The sequence below is a fragment of the Arvicola amphibius genome, chromosome 9 (assembly GCF_903992535.2).
Source record: "Arvicola amphibius chromosome 9, mArvAmp1.2, whole genome shotgun sequence".
Taxonomy (NCBI): domain Eukaryota; kingdom Metazoa; phylum Chordata; class Mammalia; order Rodentia; family Cricetidae; genus Arvicola; species Arvicola amphibius.
This window is the reverse complement of record NC_052055.2, coordinates 59590482-59607539: the sequence shown is the minus strand read 5'-3', so window position 1 is coordinate 59607539 and position 17058 is coordinate 59590482. Positions and strand designations below refer to the sequence as shown.

Sequence of the window (17058 nt, the reverse complement as noted above, 5' to 3'; positions counted from 1 at the left end):
GCAGAGAAAACCATTCTTTTGAATATTTCTTTAATATTACATTTAAATATTCTCTTTAAATACAGCATCATTACCATGTAAAGAGCCTAAAGGGGAGAAACTGTTTTCAGAGAGCCAGACAAGCTTTGGATTCACACTGAAAATACGACCTTTGCACAGTATGCAAGGAGACAGTACAGCAAGAGCTGCGGTGAGGAGCCCCAGGCCTAGACTGAGAGGGACTGGTTCTGCTTCCGTGAGAGGCCTAGCCTTCCTAGCAGGAACTATCATTTCTGCCCAGCGCAGGTAGCACCAGAAATGAGACGGACCAAGCTGTAGAAAGGTCCTTTGCTTGACATTCGCCAGTGCTAAAATTTAGCACTCAGAGATTGGGGATCAGTTTGAGTCAGAACACGGAATTAATGAAGAGATGCATTTAGAATAAGAAACTAGGATTATATCAAATATCTTGGGGGTTTGCTCGTCTTGATGACAATGAGTAGTATGTTTCCTAATGAAAACCCAAGGCCAAGGGATGAGGACACTGGCGTCTTAAGGAGGAAAAGTGCCGAGTTCCCTCCTTCCCAACAAACTTTCAAAAAGATCCTTCTCTCCACCAGCCAGTCTCAGTTTAGCTTCGGTATTGGGTTTAAGAGTTCTAGCTGAGGGTGAGAGCATGTTGGCCTCGGGTACTCAGGGTAACTCCTGTGAGGCTGGAGAGAGAACTAGGTGCTTCTGCTGCCACACACATTCAAGCTCGCTCTGCAGCCCCAGGGCCTTAGTATCCCACCAAAAATAGAGTCGAGCAAAGTGGTGCACACCTGCAATCCCGGCACTCAGGATGCTTGACCAGGAGGACAGCCACAGGCTGGAGGCCAGCCTGGCCCACACAGTAAGTTCCAGGCCAGCCAGGGCTATTTAGCAGGAACCTGTCTCAGAAAATCAAAGCAAGTTTCATCTTTCCTTCCTGGTTGGTGGAGAATGAGAGGAAACTGTCTCACTCCACCTCCACTGAACCAAGGTAACATCGCCAGTAAAAGTCAGTGCTGAATGGGGACCTGGGAACTTGAGGACGAGAGGAGCAAGGCCTACTGACTGAGGTAAGTGTTGAGTCTGAGTCCCAGTCTATACATTTCAAAGATTATAATCAGACCTTGAATCCTTTGGGATCTGGGAGTCCTATGTCATATTACTAAGAATCAGTTTGCTTTCATAAATCTCCAAGACAGAAGGGTCCAATAAATACCCGCAATTCTCAGGTTTGAACTGTGATATCCAAAGGGCATTCTAACACTAGGTAAACAAGGACCGTGAAGGTTGGTACAGAGAGAAGATCCTAACTAGCTGATGACTTTGTACTATATATTCCATGTAGAGCCAAGCTCTCCCTAAAGGAGTGTGTGTGGGTGCACTAGGTGAGAAGGCAAGCAGTCATCTTCCGGACTGTTCTACACTGGACCCATGCCTAATGGTGTGCAAGCCCTGTGCTCTGTACCACGTCCAACCTGCATTTTTTCTTTTAAGGAAAAAGGATAGAGGAAAAGGCAGAGAAGTTTAACTCTAGTGTCTAAGAACATAGAAAGAAAGAATTCAAGTTACAGACCAGGAATCCTGTCTGCAGAGCAGGTCAGGGAATACCAAACACACTAAAAATGAACTTATTTCCCAGATAGGAGGTGGGAGAAAGGCAGAATCAATGTTTAGAACTGGGGGCTCTGTAGAGAAGTGGAGACTTCTGCACCCTCCGTTCTAGACTCAGCCGAGTGGCCTTTCCAGCAGTGTGACTGATACACCGAGATGGCTGTCTGAGGAGTGAGCGCATGCCCTGCAGGGAGCTGCTCACATCCTTAGTTCTGGCCCTGTGCATAAAAGAAGAGCTACCTGAACTACCCAGCTCACTGTGTGAGCGACATCTTTGTTCTGGTGGCCCAGTGAGCTCAGTACTGGAAACTGAGCTAGGGCTGGTCTCTTTCCCTTCTTAAAAACACATGTATAACAACCCTTTCCTACCCATTTTCCTAAGAGTTTCAATAAAATAACCTGGGAGCAGCAGTCCTGTTTTGAAATGGTGTTAGATAATAAATAGAGAATGGGCAGTGTCTACCTCAGGTCACACTGCCAGAGGGAGCTCCAGGGCAGAGTCTTCAGGGGTCCGATCCTCACTCTGCTGGGAGTTCTGCACTCCACAGCCTTCTCCATTGTCCGTTTGGAAGGGTAGACTTGAGGGAGACCAAGACGGGTGGAAGCCTTCGCTCTCAGGCTGCTTAGGGTTACAGTCATCGGGCAGCAGTTGGTCGAGAGCGGGCGTTTTCCCCACCTCTGGTTTACAGGGGGCAGCTGAGTCTGAGGAGTTGCGAGTCACCAGCGAGGTAACGGGGAGGGAGAATACGCTCAGATCTTTCTCCTTAGGGAAGGAGGCTGTGCCATCTTCCAACCCAGACTCTCCCTTCACTCCCAAAACTGGCCTCTGCTCCACCTGGTAATAGACCAGAGGCCCACTGTTCAAGTAGGATGGGTTGCTCACCGGGGGGGCAGCCGGGTGCTCTGAGTTCTCAGTAAAACATAGGACGGAGGAACCTGGGGGCAGCTGAGCCTGGATGAGAATGGGGGTTGCCAGGCCTGGACACAGCTCTTGGGGAACAGCCAGGGGCTCTTCCAGGATGCACACCCCCAGGCTCTCCATGCTGGAGTCCAGGCTAGCACTGGAGCCGCTCGAGTCCTCCTCTGCCTTGAGCCGCTCCAGCTCCTCGGCGCTCTGCAGGTGCATCACTGCAGTCTCGTTCTCGGCGATGAACTCCTGGAAGTCCTGCGTCTCAGAACTCTGGGCTCCTGGCAGGCTGCAGCCAGTAGTAGGCAGGAGCTCATCCTCAGGGGCTGCTGGGCGACTCCCCTGTCGCTTGCTCTCGAGTTCCAGCTTCATGATGGTGTGGAGGTAGTGAGTCCGCACTCGGATCGGATTAAACTCAATTCGCCCCGCCATGTTTCCGCAGCCATCCCTGGAGCAGCCACACGGAAAGGACATCCGATCCACCTGAGGGACATATGAGGTTGTGGCGAGATTAGACCAATAGCTCTAGCAGCAGGTGACATCCGCTGGCACACACAGGCAGCTGGGATCTGAGCAGTGACCAGGTCTAAGCGTAACATGCAGCACAAGCTAACAGCACTAGGCAGTAGTGAGCAGAACGCCTGCACCTCAGCTCCAGCAGCTCAGGGGTCATCTATTTTCTCCCCTGGGCTCTGTGTCCTCTTCTAAATCAAAAGACAAAAATCCCATCAAAGGCTCTTCCAGTTAGCAAGCCCAGTGCTACCTCTCTGAACGCTGCTGTCTCAGAGAAGAGAGTTTGTGCCTCAGGGACTTGCAGAACTTACCTGGTTCACTGGGACAATAAAAGGCTGGGCCCAAGCCTTCTGCAATGACAGGCGTGGTAAATGAGTGGAGATCTTGCTACTTCAATGCAATACACTCTAGGGAAACTAAACAGAGGTGCCTTAGTGCTGAGGTGAAGGTTCACACTGTGACCAGCTCTCACCACCAGCTTCTCCCTGAGGGTAACCAGTGTAGTTCTGGAGGTGACCAAGATAACTGACTTACAGCCAGGGCTATCTAGAAAGGAGATGTGCTGGCTTGGTGGCGGCACTGGGGAGGCAGAGGCAGGGGGATTGCTGTGAATTTGAGGCCAACTTGGTCTACATGGTGAGTTCCAGGCCAGCCTGGGCTACACAGTTTTAAAGAAAAAAATAGAAAGGAGATGCTTTCTGCCTCTTTATCTCCCCTTAATGCCCCAAATCGAAACTCATAAGAATCATGAAGCAAACAATACAAACACGTCTTATGGTATCAGCTTCTTAGAATCTCCAGACCCACGGTGTGGCGATGCACACCAATGATTCCAGAACTTGGGAGGTGGAAGCAGTGCTGAGAGTCCAAAGTCATCCTTGTTAAACCAACCAAGTTCAGGCGTAGGCCAGCCTGGAATGAGAACTGTCCCTCTCCGGCAAAAGGAATCCATATCTAGACCCAGCAGTTGATAAGACTCTTCTCAGGTTTGTGAATAACTGACTCACCATGGGACTGCGATCTGGAAAGGAAGATTTGTCCAGACTTCCTATAGTTCTTTGTTACTAAATAAAGCCAAGGGAAATGAGTTCTAGGGTTCAGCAGGACTCAACACCATGCCCCAGCACCAAGTTCTGTAGGTTTCACTGTTTTGGGTAGCACTGATGGTTTCCAGGAAAGTGGGAATTTCAAACAATCTCTTCGAATGCCAATAAGATGATACTTTATTTGAGGAAACTGAGGACTTAAGTTCTGTCACTCAAAACTACTTTGCCTTTCATAAAATTGGAAGGAGATGCTGTGTGCAGATGAGAAGCCGCAGGCTGCCTCACTTGTTCCCTTCCATCGCATAGAATCCCTACCTGCCGAGTGGGAAAGGTGGTTACCTGCTCACACCTGCCGAGTGGGAAAGGTGGTTACCTGCTCACACCTGCCGAGTGGGAAAGGTGGTTACCTGCTCACACCTGCCGAGTGGGAAAGGTGGTTACCTGCTCACACCTGCCGAGTGGGAAAGGTGGTTACCTGCTCACACCTGCCGAGTGGGAAAGGTGGTTACCTGCTCACACCTGCCGAGTGGGAAAGGTGGTTACCTGTTCACACTTACCGAGTGGGAAAGGTAGTTACCTGTTCTCACTTACCCAGTGGGAAAGGTAGTTACCTGTTCACACTTACCCAGTGAGAAAGGTAGTTACCTGTTCACACTTACCGAGTGGGAAAGGTAGTTACCTGTTCACACTTACTGAGTGGGAAAGGTAGTTACCCTGTTCTTTCCTTTGCTGCCAGCTGCTTAGCACCTCTGAGGTATAGTCAGAAAAGATAATGGGCACCTCCACGGCCTAAGAGTCTTCCCCTGCTTGCTTTCTTTGGGAGGGCTGTGGAACTGGAGCACAGTTCTCAGCCATGGACTATCCCTGGACCGGAAGCTTCCTGTCCTCACTGGCACCCAACCACACCCCCAATGTTGGGGTAGATATACCATCTCAGGCCAAATATGACTGACCTGGCACTTAATTCCAGCCTGGCTACAGGCACATGCTTCTGGGTCACAGTAGAGCCGACAGTCACAACCACATTCTTCCCGAGATAGGCGGATGGCTCTAAGTTCTTGCTTTTCTTCGGCATCAATCCGGTGGACCCCGGATGCTCTCAGCAGGGCCCGCCGCCTCTTGGTGGGCAGGGGTTGGAGGAAGAAGTAGTCATCCACCTCCACATTTTCCACATCGATGTCTTCATCTGAAACGTCGTCCAGTGTCAAGCCATCAGCCTCCACTGACTCCACTGTCCCATTCTTGGTCAGCTGCCAGGAGACAGGAAAGGTCAGCGTTGGAGCATGAGCAATGTAGTGACCACAACAGACCGCAGCTCTGCAGCTAGAGCTGTCGTCCTACACCACAGCAGAGCGGCAGAAAGGTAAAGCCTGTGAAACTGAATTTTATTTAATTTTACATTTAAATAGCCAAAACAAGTGATGGTTGCCATACTAGACCACACGGGACATGATTAAATACCAGAGCAGAAAGACAGAAACTTTATCTGGCTCTCACACTATGCTGTCAACAGCAGAGACATCACCTGGGTTCTGGGTCCTCAAAGACCGCTCTCTGCCCAGTCTGGCAGCACAGCCATCACCCCATCTACTCAGGAAGCTGAGGCTGGGGGCACAAGCAACATCATGGTCCTGTCTAGAGAAATGTTTAGAATACAGCACAAACATTCCCTCCGTTTCTAGATTGCTACCTGCACTGCAGTGGATGTGTATCAGTGGCTGGGTATTCCTCAGTGATATCAGTAACCTTGTAAAACACCCTCAACTTAAACCCTGGAGAACCCGAAACTATCTTCAGAGAAAAAGGGTACTTTACAGTAACACCAGCTTCCAGGGTGTTCGTCAACAAACTGATTCCCGACACTGTAAATAATTACCTGTGCACTCACAACAACTGCATTTTACTGCTAAGGGAGTGGGCAGCCAGTTACTAACCACTATCAAAGCCCTGACTTCCAACAGAGTCTAGAAGAAATGCTTTCTTCCTTCTGATCCTGGTTTATTTCACACCAGAGGAAAACCTGTGTGAGATGGGCAGGGTAATAACATTGTGTGTGTCATCTACAGGCAGAGATCTGGGTTTTCTGCACTGATCTGGATAGAAAGTCAGGGCAGGACTCTGGAAGGACAGGCTGGAAACAATTTCTGGCTGAATGAGCTCTACAAACTCACTAGAGGATCTAAGTAAAGAAAAGAGGCCCCAGCCCCTGGGGCCCCGGGAGCTGCTAGCAGGCTGGAAGCTCGGCTGGAGTCTTTGCTTTGTTTCATCAGACAGCAGGAGTGCTGGGAGAGGAACAACTCTCAAGGGAGGTGTGATGCAACAGCCTGAGGAGGAAGGCTGGTGGGGGATCTGGAGGACTGGGAACCCCACCCGGACTTCTCCAGTCTGTTACCTCTGTACCAGGCAAGCGGCTGCCAGGTTCCTATCTGTAGACCTTAGGACCGTTCCTGTTTGTGGCTCATTCCCAGCATTCCTGCTGCTCTCAAGGGAAAGTGATCAGGGAAGCGAGCCGACTCCAGATCTCCACGGAAGGGGTATTTCGGAGCAGTGCAGGCTTCTAGCCATTACACAGTGCTGGGATGAGATATTCTTGGGGAAAGAAAAGCCAAGGCCAGGAGTGGTGGTTCCCGCTTAATAATCCTGGCATTTAGGAAGTAGAGGCATGAGGAACAAAAGCACAAAGCTATGCCCTGCTCCACAGCAAGTTCAAGGCTAACTTGGACTCCATGAGATTTCCCCAAAACAAAAACAACTACCACCTAATTCAAACTACTTACAATAATGAATCCCATATGGATAAAACAAAACCAAACTATTAGAAAATTATATGTAATGAAGATTACGGAGTTCTAGAAGTTGACTGGAGCAGCTCCAAAGGAAAGAGAGACATCAAGTGACACACGAGAAGACTGTGCCTGGGGAGGAAGGCAAGCATCTTCCTGACATCCCTGTCAGCACCGCTAGCACTCAGTATGTCCTGCTAGGGACAAACAGATGCTACTTAGATCATTCCTTTGCCTCATTTGGGAGAGTTGTCTTATAGGAAAAGGGCAGAGAACCTTCACTGCAACTGAGAAGAATGTTTGTCTAGCTGTTGCTATAGCAACAGAAGGGCGACAGGGTCAGTGACAGAATTCCTCAGAAGAAAGGGCAGGCCGAATGCCATTGTCATTACAGTAACAGGTGTAAGACCCAGGAGCGGCTGGGGCTGCAAAGAATGACACTGGCGAGACCCAGGCAGCCTCTGCCCTCTGCGCAGGTCTCCAGCAGCCGTAGCCTGTTCAATTCCCTCTACACCCTGAAAATAAGGCAGCCACCTCATGCTCTGGGCTCAGAAATCAATTACCATTCATATTCTCTCTGTCTCCTGAACTGGGGACTTCATGCTCTATCACTAAGCTATGCCCCATTTCTGGGGAAATTGGAGGCTTACAGAAACTCTGACAATGGAGTGTCGGCACTCTCAGGTGTGGGTATCTGCAGAGGGTCTTCCGGTGCTGTCAGCACAGTAGAGTAGGTAAGTGCTTTTTAAAAACTGATTTACTTGACCAGGTCTGGTAGTGTATACCTTTAACACCAGCACTTGGGAGACAGAGGTGGGCACATATCTACTAGTGACTTGAAGCTAGCTGGTCTACATAGCAAGTTCCAGTCCAGCCATACGATCCACCATGTAGGTGCTGGGGACCAAACCCAGATCCTTCAAAAGAATGACACATGCTCTAAGTGCTGAGCCACTCTCCAGGACCGTGGTGTGCTGGTCTGTGAAACTAACCATGAAATAATGCTACCTCTAGACCAAGGGGGCTGGGTCAGTTTTCGGGGCTGATGGTGGGGAGTGAAGGCTCTGTTCTACTCCCGTGGGCAAGGATAGTTGCTAACAAACTGGGAAGTTTTAGGTGTTCACATTCCCCAAAGCGTCCCTGTGCTAGGGAGACGGGGACAGTGCAGGGAGAGTCGTTTTTGTCTTAGTTGCCAGTGCCACCAGAGATGGCAAGGAGACTCAAACTAAGATCTAACTGAAGACCTTGGTCTCAACATGCAGGAGGCACCAGACCCCACGCCCCACAGGCACCTTCATTTTCTTGGCATGAAGTTTCTCCTCCTTCAGGTGCTCACGAAGAATCTCTCTATGGTTCACTTCTTGTTCTTGTGCGAACTCACAAAGGGTGTAGCTGCGAACAGAATTATGGCGCTGGGCCATTCCCAAAGAACTTCCACCCTGGCTGGGCACACTTGTGAAGCCCTGGCGCCGGGCAAAGTAGTATACAGTCACCTGGTCAAAGCGGACATTCTTCCTCCGCAGCTGCTTCTGCCGCTTCAGGATGGATGTGGCTGTGAATGGAACACAGGGCTCTCACCGGCTCCTATTCATCCAGACTCTTAACCTGTCCCCAAATGTTAGACTACTTCCAAGTCTTATGCAATACTGGAAAGAACCTTGAACCTCAGCTGGTTCATACTACTGCCTCCAGAATGACTTCATCTAAATAGATGGCCACAAAATCTATTTTTAGGCAGTAACTGGGGAACACTAGGTGTTCTTTTCAGGAGAAAAGAAAATTGCCATGTGATAGTTGAAACGAATTAAAACTCAATTTAGAAACCCCAGCTCTTCAGTCTGCACTTCAGTCGGCATGTGTGACAAAGAACTAGCAGTGGACCGCGCTGACGAGGACCACTTCCACCCAGGAAGTCCAACCGGACAGCACTCTACAGGGAGCATTTCTCCAACACGCCTGCTGAGAAATATTTTAGGCTCTTTAGGGCATGAGGTCTCTGACGCAACTACTCAAGCATGCTGCTAGTGCATAAAGACGACCACAAACAATGGGTGTGAGTGTCCCAACGAAACCACGGGAACGAGCAGCGGAACAGACTTAGTCCACAGCCCTGGCCTCACTACCAGGGGTTCTCTAGAGGGACAACCTGAGAGCCGGGAGATGCCACTGTGCCCAGGCTAGGTGCCATTGGAAAAGCTGCAGGCGGCTCTGAATGGAACCAATAGTACCCTCACAGCTTTCGTTTCAGAGTTCAGACCCTTGGAGAGCTATGGGATCAAGATAATAGGAAGGAAGAGATCTGGAGGTGCCATGTGTCCAAACCAAATATCCACTCCTGCTCCAGTTACAATTTCTTGAACCTCTGGGCAAGTCCTCTGAGGTAAAAGCAGAATACCAAGCTCCTGTTCCTCCATCACATCCCACCCATTCTGGGCACCCCAAACCACAGCACAAGTAGAATAAATAAATCAGACCAGTCTCTGCTATTGGAGTAGTGAGGCTTGCCAAAAATCAAGGACACGCTATGGAAAGGGCACATCCCCAGGATGGACAGAAGCGGTCTCAGGCTGCAGGAGCTCTTGGGGACAGGGTGCAGGCAGGAAGGGAGCAGCTCACTCACGTGTGAAGCTGGCGGTTGTAGGAGGGCTGAGACTGTCACAGCTGTCAGCGCTGTCACTGCTGGAGACCTCATCATCTGAGTTGGAGACTGACGAGCCCACATCCACATCATCAAATTTCCTCTTGAGCCCTGAGCCCGAGAATGCATCCATTGGATTCAAATGGTTTGCTTGGGAAGTCAACCACGATGGCCCCGAAGCTGCTCACCACCAGTTAGCCAGGAGCATTAGGATTCTGCCCAAGGGAGAAGGGGAGTCAGCACTGCTGTCCGGAGACACACCTGCCAAGTCTGTAAACGCATCGTCCTAACTGAAGAAAAGCTAAGCACCTGGCCTAGCATGGTCTGGCTTCTCAGGACCAGGTCATTTCTCTGTTGACTCTGGCCAGCATTCTTACTTGCTTCCTTTGGCTCTTCCAACCTCAGTTACTCTATGAGTGAGTCTGCATAGCCCTTCCCAGTGGAGGAGTGGCTTCCACTGGGAAGGGCAGTCACTGGGCTAGCATTCACTGTTCAAAGACAGCAAACCCTCTGCTTAAACCAAAGCCAGGCCCAAATATTTATCCCAGTGATAACACAGCCTGGCATGTCCCCAAGTGTGTATCTTAAATACACTAGTTCCATGGTATTAATAGCTTCTTGAATGAAAATAGGACTGCTGTTAAAATAGCTGAAACCAGCTATGGCAGAATCTCCTAGGGTTTTTAATATACTTGCGAGCATGCATGGTAAAGGCTGGAAGAAAACAGGGCAGTGTTTCAAAACTTCATTGTGGAACCCACTGTTGCCAAAGTTATGGGGCAGATAGTCCCTGGAACACACTTTAGGAAATTCTGCTCCAGGCTCTCAATTTTGAAGGACATTGGCAGTCAGGAAAACCCTTGACCCAGATCTTCACAAGTGTGAAGTGTCTCACCAGGCTCCTAGAAAGGGCAAATTTAGTACTAAAGAAAGGAGCCAAGATTAGAATCTATACTGGCTTCCAAACCCAGAAACTGGGGCTGTGGGTGCAGCTCTGCGCAGAGCGCTTGCCTAGTGTACACGAGGCCCTGGGTTTGAGCCCCGCTCCGTGCAGAGCGCTTGCCTAGTGTACACGAGGCCCTAGGTTTGAGCCCAGCACCACAAACAACACAAAAACCAGGCTCATTTTCAATCTGGTCTCTCATTGTCCCCGTGCAAAAAGAAAATAAAACTTTACAATCTCTGGTCTCTAAAAAGAAACCATCAAGGGAATACAGAAAAGAGGTGACAGCTAAAACTGGTTACATCAGCACAGCAAGCAAGGTCTTTCTCCGTCTCTGTCTTTGGACTTAAGTCCTGAAAGGACAGGAGAGATGCTGCCAGCTAAACCCACATGTGACGAGGTAGGACACTTCCCGTACTGCAATCTCACAGGCAGTTAACTGCAGCAGGATTACCAGCACTGCCTTACTGCGGAGTAGCTACCCAGATTCACTGTGGAAACAGAGATGGCTGGTTTTCTGGACTACTTTAGTAGCAATTTAGATCAGCTCTACAAAGTTAGCCAGATCTGGTGCGTGCTTCAGGGATTTCCTAAAATACATACTCAGGTCACATAAAAATCCTGCGTTCGAGTCACAAGACGAGCTGAAGCGTCTTAGCTTTCAGTTTCAGGCAAGCAAACCCTCAAGTAAGTTTGGCTAAGAAGAAAAATTAAGTCAAGGAGCGTGGTGTGGTGGCGCACAGCTTCAATCCCAGCACTCGGGAGGCAGATGCAGGAGGATCTCTGTGAGTTCGAGGCCAGCCTGTTCTACAGAGTGAGTTCCAGGACAGTCAGAACTACACAGAAACTGTCTTTTTCTGTGAAAAAGAAAGAAAGAAAGAAAGAAAGAAAGAAAGAAAGAAAGAAAGAAAGAAAGAAAGAAAAAGAAAAGTGTATGTAAAAGATAACAACGGGCTGGTAGGCAGCAGTTAAGAGTGAGGGCTGCTCTTCCAAAGGACCCAGGTTCTGTTCCAGCATCCAACCCTTTAACTCCAGTTTCAGTTTCAGGGAGTCTGAAACCCTCTTCTGGCCTCTTCGGGTACCAGGCACACAGTGGTATGCAGATACAAATGCAGATTTAAAAAAGCCTATTCACATAAAATACAACCAAAACATGTTTTAAAAGAATCGAATGAGTTCAGCCTGTCAGCTGTGATCCTTGGGTCTGACCACACCTTCTTAGAAATGATGAGAGTGAGGGTGAAGGGACTTTCTATGGGTAAGATTTTAGCTGGGCTTAAAGATGATACCTTTCAGCTAACAAATGTCTCATTCCGTTCTATTCTGGGTGAAGGAGCATGGCGTGTGCGCCAGGAGGGGGCATGTTTGTCATTAAATATTCATGTGGATACTATAGAGGAAAAGGAGATGGCTGTCTGCTGAGTCCAACCACACACACCACCTGGGCCCTCTCAACTACATAGAAGCCAACACTGAGCAGAAAACCTGCCTCTTGGAAATGGCGTAAGCGCTCCTTCCGTTTAACTGAGCTCCAGCTAATACTTGTAGAAAATGCTGTTCCTCAGCCTGGAAGCACTCAGGGATTCATGATTGGGAGCAAATGTGCACTCTGCTCTTTCCTTGGGCTCCTTTGCTTCCGGTAATGTGGATTTCCTTTGACTGTTACTCTTTAAGTCTCACGTGAACTTGGATCTGGGCCAAAACCATCTTTATTACTAAAATTCTCCCTTATCTTAACCCAGCTGCCCTTAAGAGCACCTTTTCATCAGGGTTACTTTGTGCCCTTGAGCGTGGCAATGCTGGCTCCTTGCTCTAAGCCTCTTTGTTCATGTCTTCTCACTTCTGGGGTTGTGGTTTGGGCAATGACAGAGGAAGGTAGGAAAGAAAGAGGGAGGGGAAAGCTGTAAACTAAGGAAAAGTAATTTTCCTTAAGTTGCCAATAACCAGGTCTACATGAGTAAGTACTGTGTATACTGATCCATGTGGCCTATTCCATGAAAGGGCTGGGGAGGGACCTCCGTAGAACAGCGGTTGCCTACCTACCACGCTTGAAGCCTTCCCTGGCTTTAATTCCCAGCAATACAAAATAAAAACCAGTTCATGAGTGCTACTCTGCAACAGTCTTGAAACTCCACTGTTCTAGGTTCCATCCCCTTACTCAGGATGTTATGACACTCCTGTAAAGTTACCTGTTACTGAAAATTGTTTACGTTTAGTTATGTAGCCCAGATTGGCCCTACCAGGCCCCAGCTTGTTTTGGAGAAAGGTATGGAACTCACAGTGGTCCTGTTGCTTCAGCTTCCCAAGTGCTGGGATCAAGGTGTGTGCACCAAGTGCAGCCCTCCAGCACTGAGAACTTAAATTCCTATCATCTGCAAACAATGGAAGTTTATATTTCAACTCAGCTCTCCTTATCCAGCTTTTTGGTGTGAACTTGACCTTGAACTTCCCACCTGGTTAGTCTCAAACTGCCTTGAAGTTACTACAGTAACCACTAGAACAGGTTCCACTAAGAATCAGTCATTCCCACTGGCTCAGCTATTCCCTGATAACTATTGGTAAAAGATCATGCATGAGTTCAGAAGATACTCTGTAGCCCTCACCTGACGGCACATGCATGTAATCCCAGCACTTAAGTGCAAAAGGAGCAAAAGTTCAAGGTCACCCTTGGCTGCAAAGCAAATCTGTAGCTACCCAAGGCTACATGAAACCTGTCTCAACCCCTACCCCTCCACTTTTATGAGTTATATCCAAGCACTCAAACCTATGCAGAAATAACCAAGGTGAGACTAGAAATGCCGGTCAGAATACTTAATGTCTAAATAAACATCTCAAACAACAAATAATGGTGTCTCTCTCTCTCAAAGCTTTCACATGCTGGTGAGTGAAGTCAGCTGACACATTCTGACTACAAGCCGCATGGCATTGTGTTTCTAGCTGAACACTTCCCAAAGGTACACAATAGAGTTCACAGCCACAGTACATAGAGGACATAAAATCACCGTGTGTATTTCAGTATTAGGTCTATGCTTTCTTCAGGTAAGGACTGCAAACCCCAAATCCCAACTTCCATAAGAATAGCAAAAACTGGGTGTGGCAATGCATTAAAGTGCCTTTAATCCCAGCACTCAGGAGGCAGAGGCAGGTGGATCTCTGTGAGCTTGAGGATAGTCTGGTCTACAGAGTTCTAGGACAGCCTACGCAGAGGGAGGGACAAGGTCAAAAAAAAAAAATCACGTGGTACGTATTTCAGGGCAACTCTGGAGCTGTGGCCGAAGAGTTATTTGTACAGTTTGGGTGTGTGAGCCTTTTCTTATATTAGTCCAAAATCCCAAGACAAGGCTCACCTCACTGGAAAGGCCTTTCCACTCAAATAGAGCCCAGTGTTCTGCTAAAGGTCAAGGAATCTCTTGGACTACCAGCCAGGACTGGGCTAGAAAGCCTGATGTCCCTCCACACAGTAATCGAGTAAGATGCGTTACCCTGCTGCCCTTTTACAAGATGCTGTGGTGATTCTCAAATACTACGGTATTATGGACCCCTGTGTCCTTGTGTTCACCAAGATCATGAAATCGGAAAAGCACTTCAGGTGCTCACTGAAAACCTCCTGCTAGGTTTAAAGAGGGCCTTTTTCTGCCCCCACGCCCCGGGGGTTCTACCAGTTTAATAACACTAGGTTAGAAGCTGGCTTTCCACGTGTAAGCCACATCCTAGGGAAGACACAAGATATTTGTGGGAGACCTGGAACATGATGCTGCATTAGCTCTCCTCTAAAGGACAGCGTCACGTAACTGCCACATACCAACACCCTGGTTTTAAAGATTCCTAAGATTTAAAGCCACCAAAGAAAAGGAGAATGTGAATCGGCTGCGGTTTTACCATGAACTGAAAACTGGGGGACAAGGGGAAGAGTGTTGTCTCCTGGGGAGAACTTCTAACCTTGCATACTGAAGAACAATTTGTATGTCACACTGCCACTCCAAACCCTTCTAAAAGGATGAATCAAGACCACAGCACTCAAAAGGGGTTGGAAAGCAGGCGGGTGCGTATTTGGGCCTGAAAAAAAAAAGATCAAGCTAGCAACCAGGACAAGTGATGCTCTCATTTTTGCACACAACGCCAGAAAAATGGGAGCCATCAAGACCAGAGCAGAAGGGACATGTCAAGTCACCAGCTCACCTTAACACAGCTGAGGAACCCTTCAGCTCTCAACCCATTGATTCCCGCTAGCCTTCCCGCTCATTCCGATCATCTGCAGTCCCCACACAGCCTTCCACATCTTCCTGCCCGCTACTCACAAATTCCCAACCACTCCTCCCACATTTTCCTCCGGTCCCCCTCCCCTTCCTTCACTTCTCTCCATCCTACATCACTGCCCACTCCATCCCGATCTCAGTCGTCAGCCGCAATCCTGCCGGCTTCCAAGACGCCCAGCCGTCCCTCGAGCTAGCCTGCAGCTCGGCCCGCGTCCCCGGCGCCCCTAGCTCCCACGCCTCTTCCCAGAGGCGCCCCGGCTCCCCGCCCCCCGCCCCCTCGCTCCGCACGGCTCTGCGCCGGAGCTGCTCCACGACAGCCCGGGAGCCGCTGCCCAGAGAGGACGAGGCGGACCCCTCGCCCCGCACCCCAGGCCCATTACCGGCCCCGCCGCGGACGCCTCTCCCGTCAGGGTCTCCGCCACTCCCGCTGCCGCCTCAGCCCGTGTGCACTGAGGGAAGACCGAGGCGCGCCGGTCCCCGGGCCCGTCGCGTAGCTCCCCGGGCTGCAGGGTGTGTGGGCCGGCCGGCAGGCGGCGGGGGGCGGGCGGCTCTGCACTCGGGAACCCCGGGCAGCACAGCCCAGAACCGCCCCGGCTCCGGCTAACAATAGGCTCCGGCTGCGGCGCTCTGCCTCTTATAGGCGCCGGCGCGTCGTGGCCGGGACCTGGGGCAGCCTGGGAAATGGAGTCTACACCCGGCCCACGCCCAATGGCATGCCGGGAGTCGGAGGCGGCGAGTGCCGCAAAGCCCTAACCCGCCCTGGAACTAGCTGCAAAGGGAGCGTCCACATCGGACCCCTGGAGAAAGGCATCAGGGTAGCTGCAGCCTTTTGAAAAGGAAGGCTGCCGACCTTCGGCCACACAGAGGCACTAACTAAACAAATGCTCCTATAAAGCCCTCCTCCTCGCGCCATGACCTCATGCCCATGCCTGAAGAACGTAATCCTCGTTCATGGGACTGTGCCCATATGACTTGCTGCAGCAAGCCTAAATTAATCAAAGGAATTACAAAATGACCTATCTATTTATATGATGGATTGATATACCCCACCCCCACCTTTTTTTGTTTTGTTTTGTGTTTTGTTTTCAGACAGGGTCTCACTGTGTAGCCCTGGCTATCCTGGAACTCACTATGTAGATCAGGCTGGCCTCAAACTCACAGAGACCGGCCTGCCACCCTCCTGAGCGCTTGGATTAAAGGCTTGCGCCACCCCTCTGCCGTTTTCTCCATGTTCTTTAAAAAACAAAACAAACCTTTTTACTATCATCTCTGATAATCATAGCTTTGTAGCTCATCTTTAAAATGGGCAAGTTAAGGAAGGATCAAGAAATTATTTGGGACTTGTCAATGACCTATATATAGCCTTCCTTTCTTATCCTGTGTCTCCGTTGACCTATAAAGTCAAGATCTAGGTCCATCCTGTGGTTTCCCTTCTCATAATCTCTCATCCTATTTCCTGCTACTCTCCTCATTTATATTCTCTGCCTCGACAAATTAGCTTTTCCTGTAGCTCATTCAACAATCATGCTTCTACCTTGAGCTTTTTGTCTTAATGGTCTTATGTCAACCAATCATAGGCAGGTTCATATAGTAACTATTCAAATGTCTCCATATTAGGTCTCTCATACACACACCGTTTTTGTTTCGAATAAGGTCTATATAGCTCAAGATGACTTTGAATTCTCCCGCCCCCTCCCCCCCAAGATAGGGTTAACAGTCCCATCTGTCCTGGAACTAGCTCTGTAGATCAGGCTGGCCTTGAACTCACAGAGATCCACCTGCCTCAGCCATCACCGCCAACTCAGCTTTCAAGTCTTTTTTAAAAAATAGTTATTAGTATTTTATGTACACTGGTGTTCTGCCATACATGCAGTATGCCTATGAGAGGGTGTCAGAAATCCCTGGAACAGGAATTATAGGCAATTGTGAGCTGTCATGTGGGTGCTGGAACTTGGACCCCAGGTCCTCTGGAAGAGCAGCCAGCACTCCCAACCACTCTCCAGCCCCTAGCTTTGAATTCTTAATGATCCTGCTTCATCTTCTTGAGTGCTGGAATCATAGCCATAATTAGAAACAACAGCTTCTCCTGGTCTCTTTCTCTTATTTCTCTGGCATCACTACTGATTTTTTTTTAAGTCATCCATCACTTGACTAGACTCCATGAGACTAAGGAGTTGTTTGTGTACTTTATTCTCAATACCGGGTTTAAAACAATCTGCTTCCTTGATGTTGAGGAGCACAGATGGATGACAGGATTAAACTGCTGTAGGTGTGTATGGTGGTTCTAAATCCTAGTGCAGTCTCCATGTAGCCAAGAAACTACGAAGCCAGCTCTGCTGGCTACCAAGCTAT

At 49.3% G+C, this 17058-nt stretch overlaps 1 protein-coding gene across 2 annotated transcripts; it reads right to left on the bottom strand.

Moving 5' to 3' along the window:
* Window positions 1–13: 13 nt before the first annotated feature.
* Window positions 14–15348, bottom strand: Csrnp2 (cysteine and serine rich nuclear protein 2). 2 transcript variants are annotated; one of them, XM_038341377.1, is made up of 6 exons: window positions 15087–15348; window positions 9490–9722; window positions 8162–8421; window positions 5040–5336; window positions 3352–3390; window positions 14–3010 (listed from the first exon to the last, which is right to left on the bottom strand). In XM_038341377.1, the coding sequence occupies exons 2-6, from the start codon at window positions 9638–9640 to the stop codon at window positions 2090–2092; spliced, it is 1668 nt and encodes a 555-aa protein (XP_038197305.1). In that variant the 5' UTR covers window positions 9641–9722; window positions 15087–15348; the 3' UTR covers window positions 14–2089. The 2 variants fall into 2 exon arrangements, with proteins under 2 accessions (XP_038197305.1, XP_038197306.1); XM_038341378.2 differs by lacking the exon at window positions 3352–3390 and having other exon boundaries at window positions 15087–15345.
* Between the last annotated feature and the right edge of the window lie 1710 nt (window positions 15349–17058).

Bases quoted from the DNA above. Each gene is read 5' to 3' on its own strand.
- Csrnp2 (XM_038341377.1), bottom strand. From the start codon at position 9,640: ATGGATGCATTCTCGGGCTCAGGGCTCAAGAGGAAATTTGATGATGTG. The intron at 8,422-9,489 runs GTGAGTGAGCTG...TTCCATTCACAG, and splicing joins TACAACCGCCAGCTTCACAC to CCACATCCATCCTGAAGCGG. The intron at 3,391-5,039 runs GTCAGTCATATT...CTGTCATTGCAG, and splicing joins AGGCTGGAATTAAGTGCCAG to AAGGCTTGGGCCCAGCCTTT.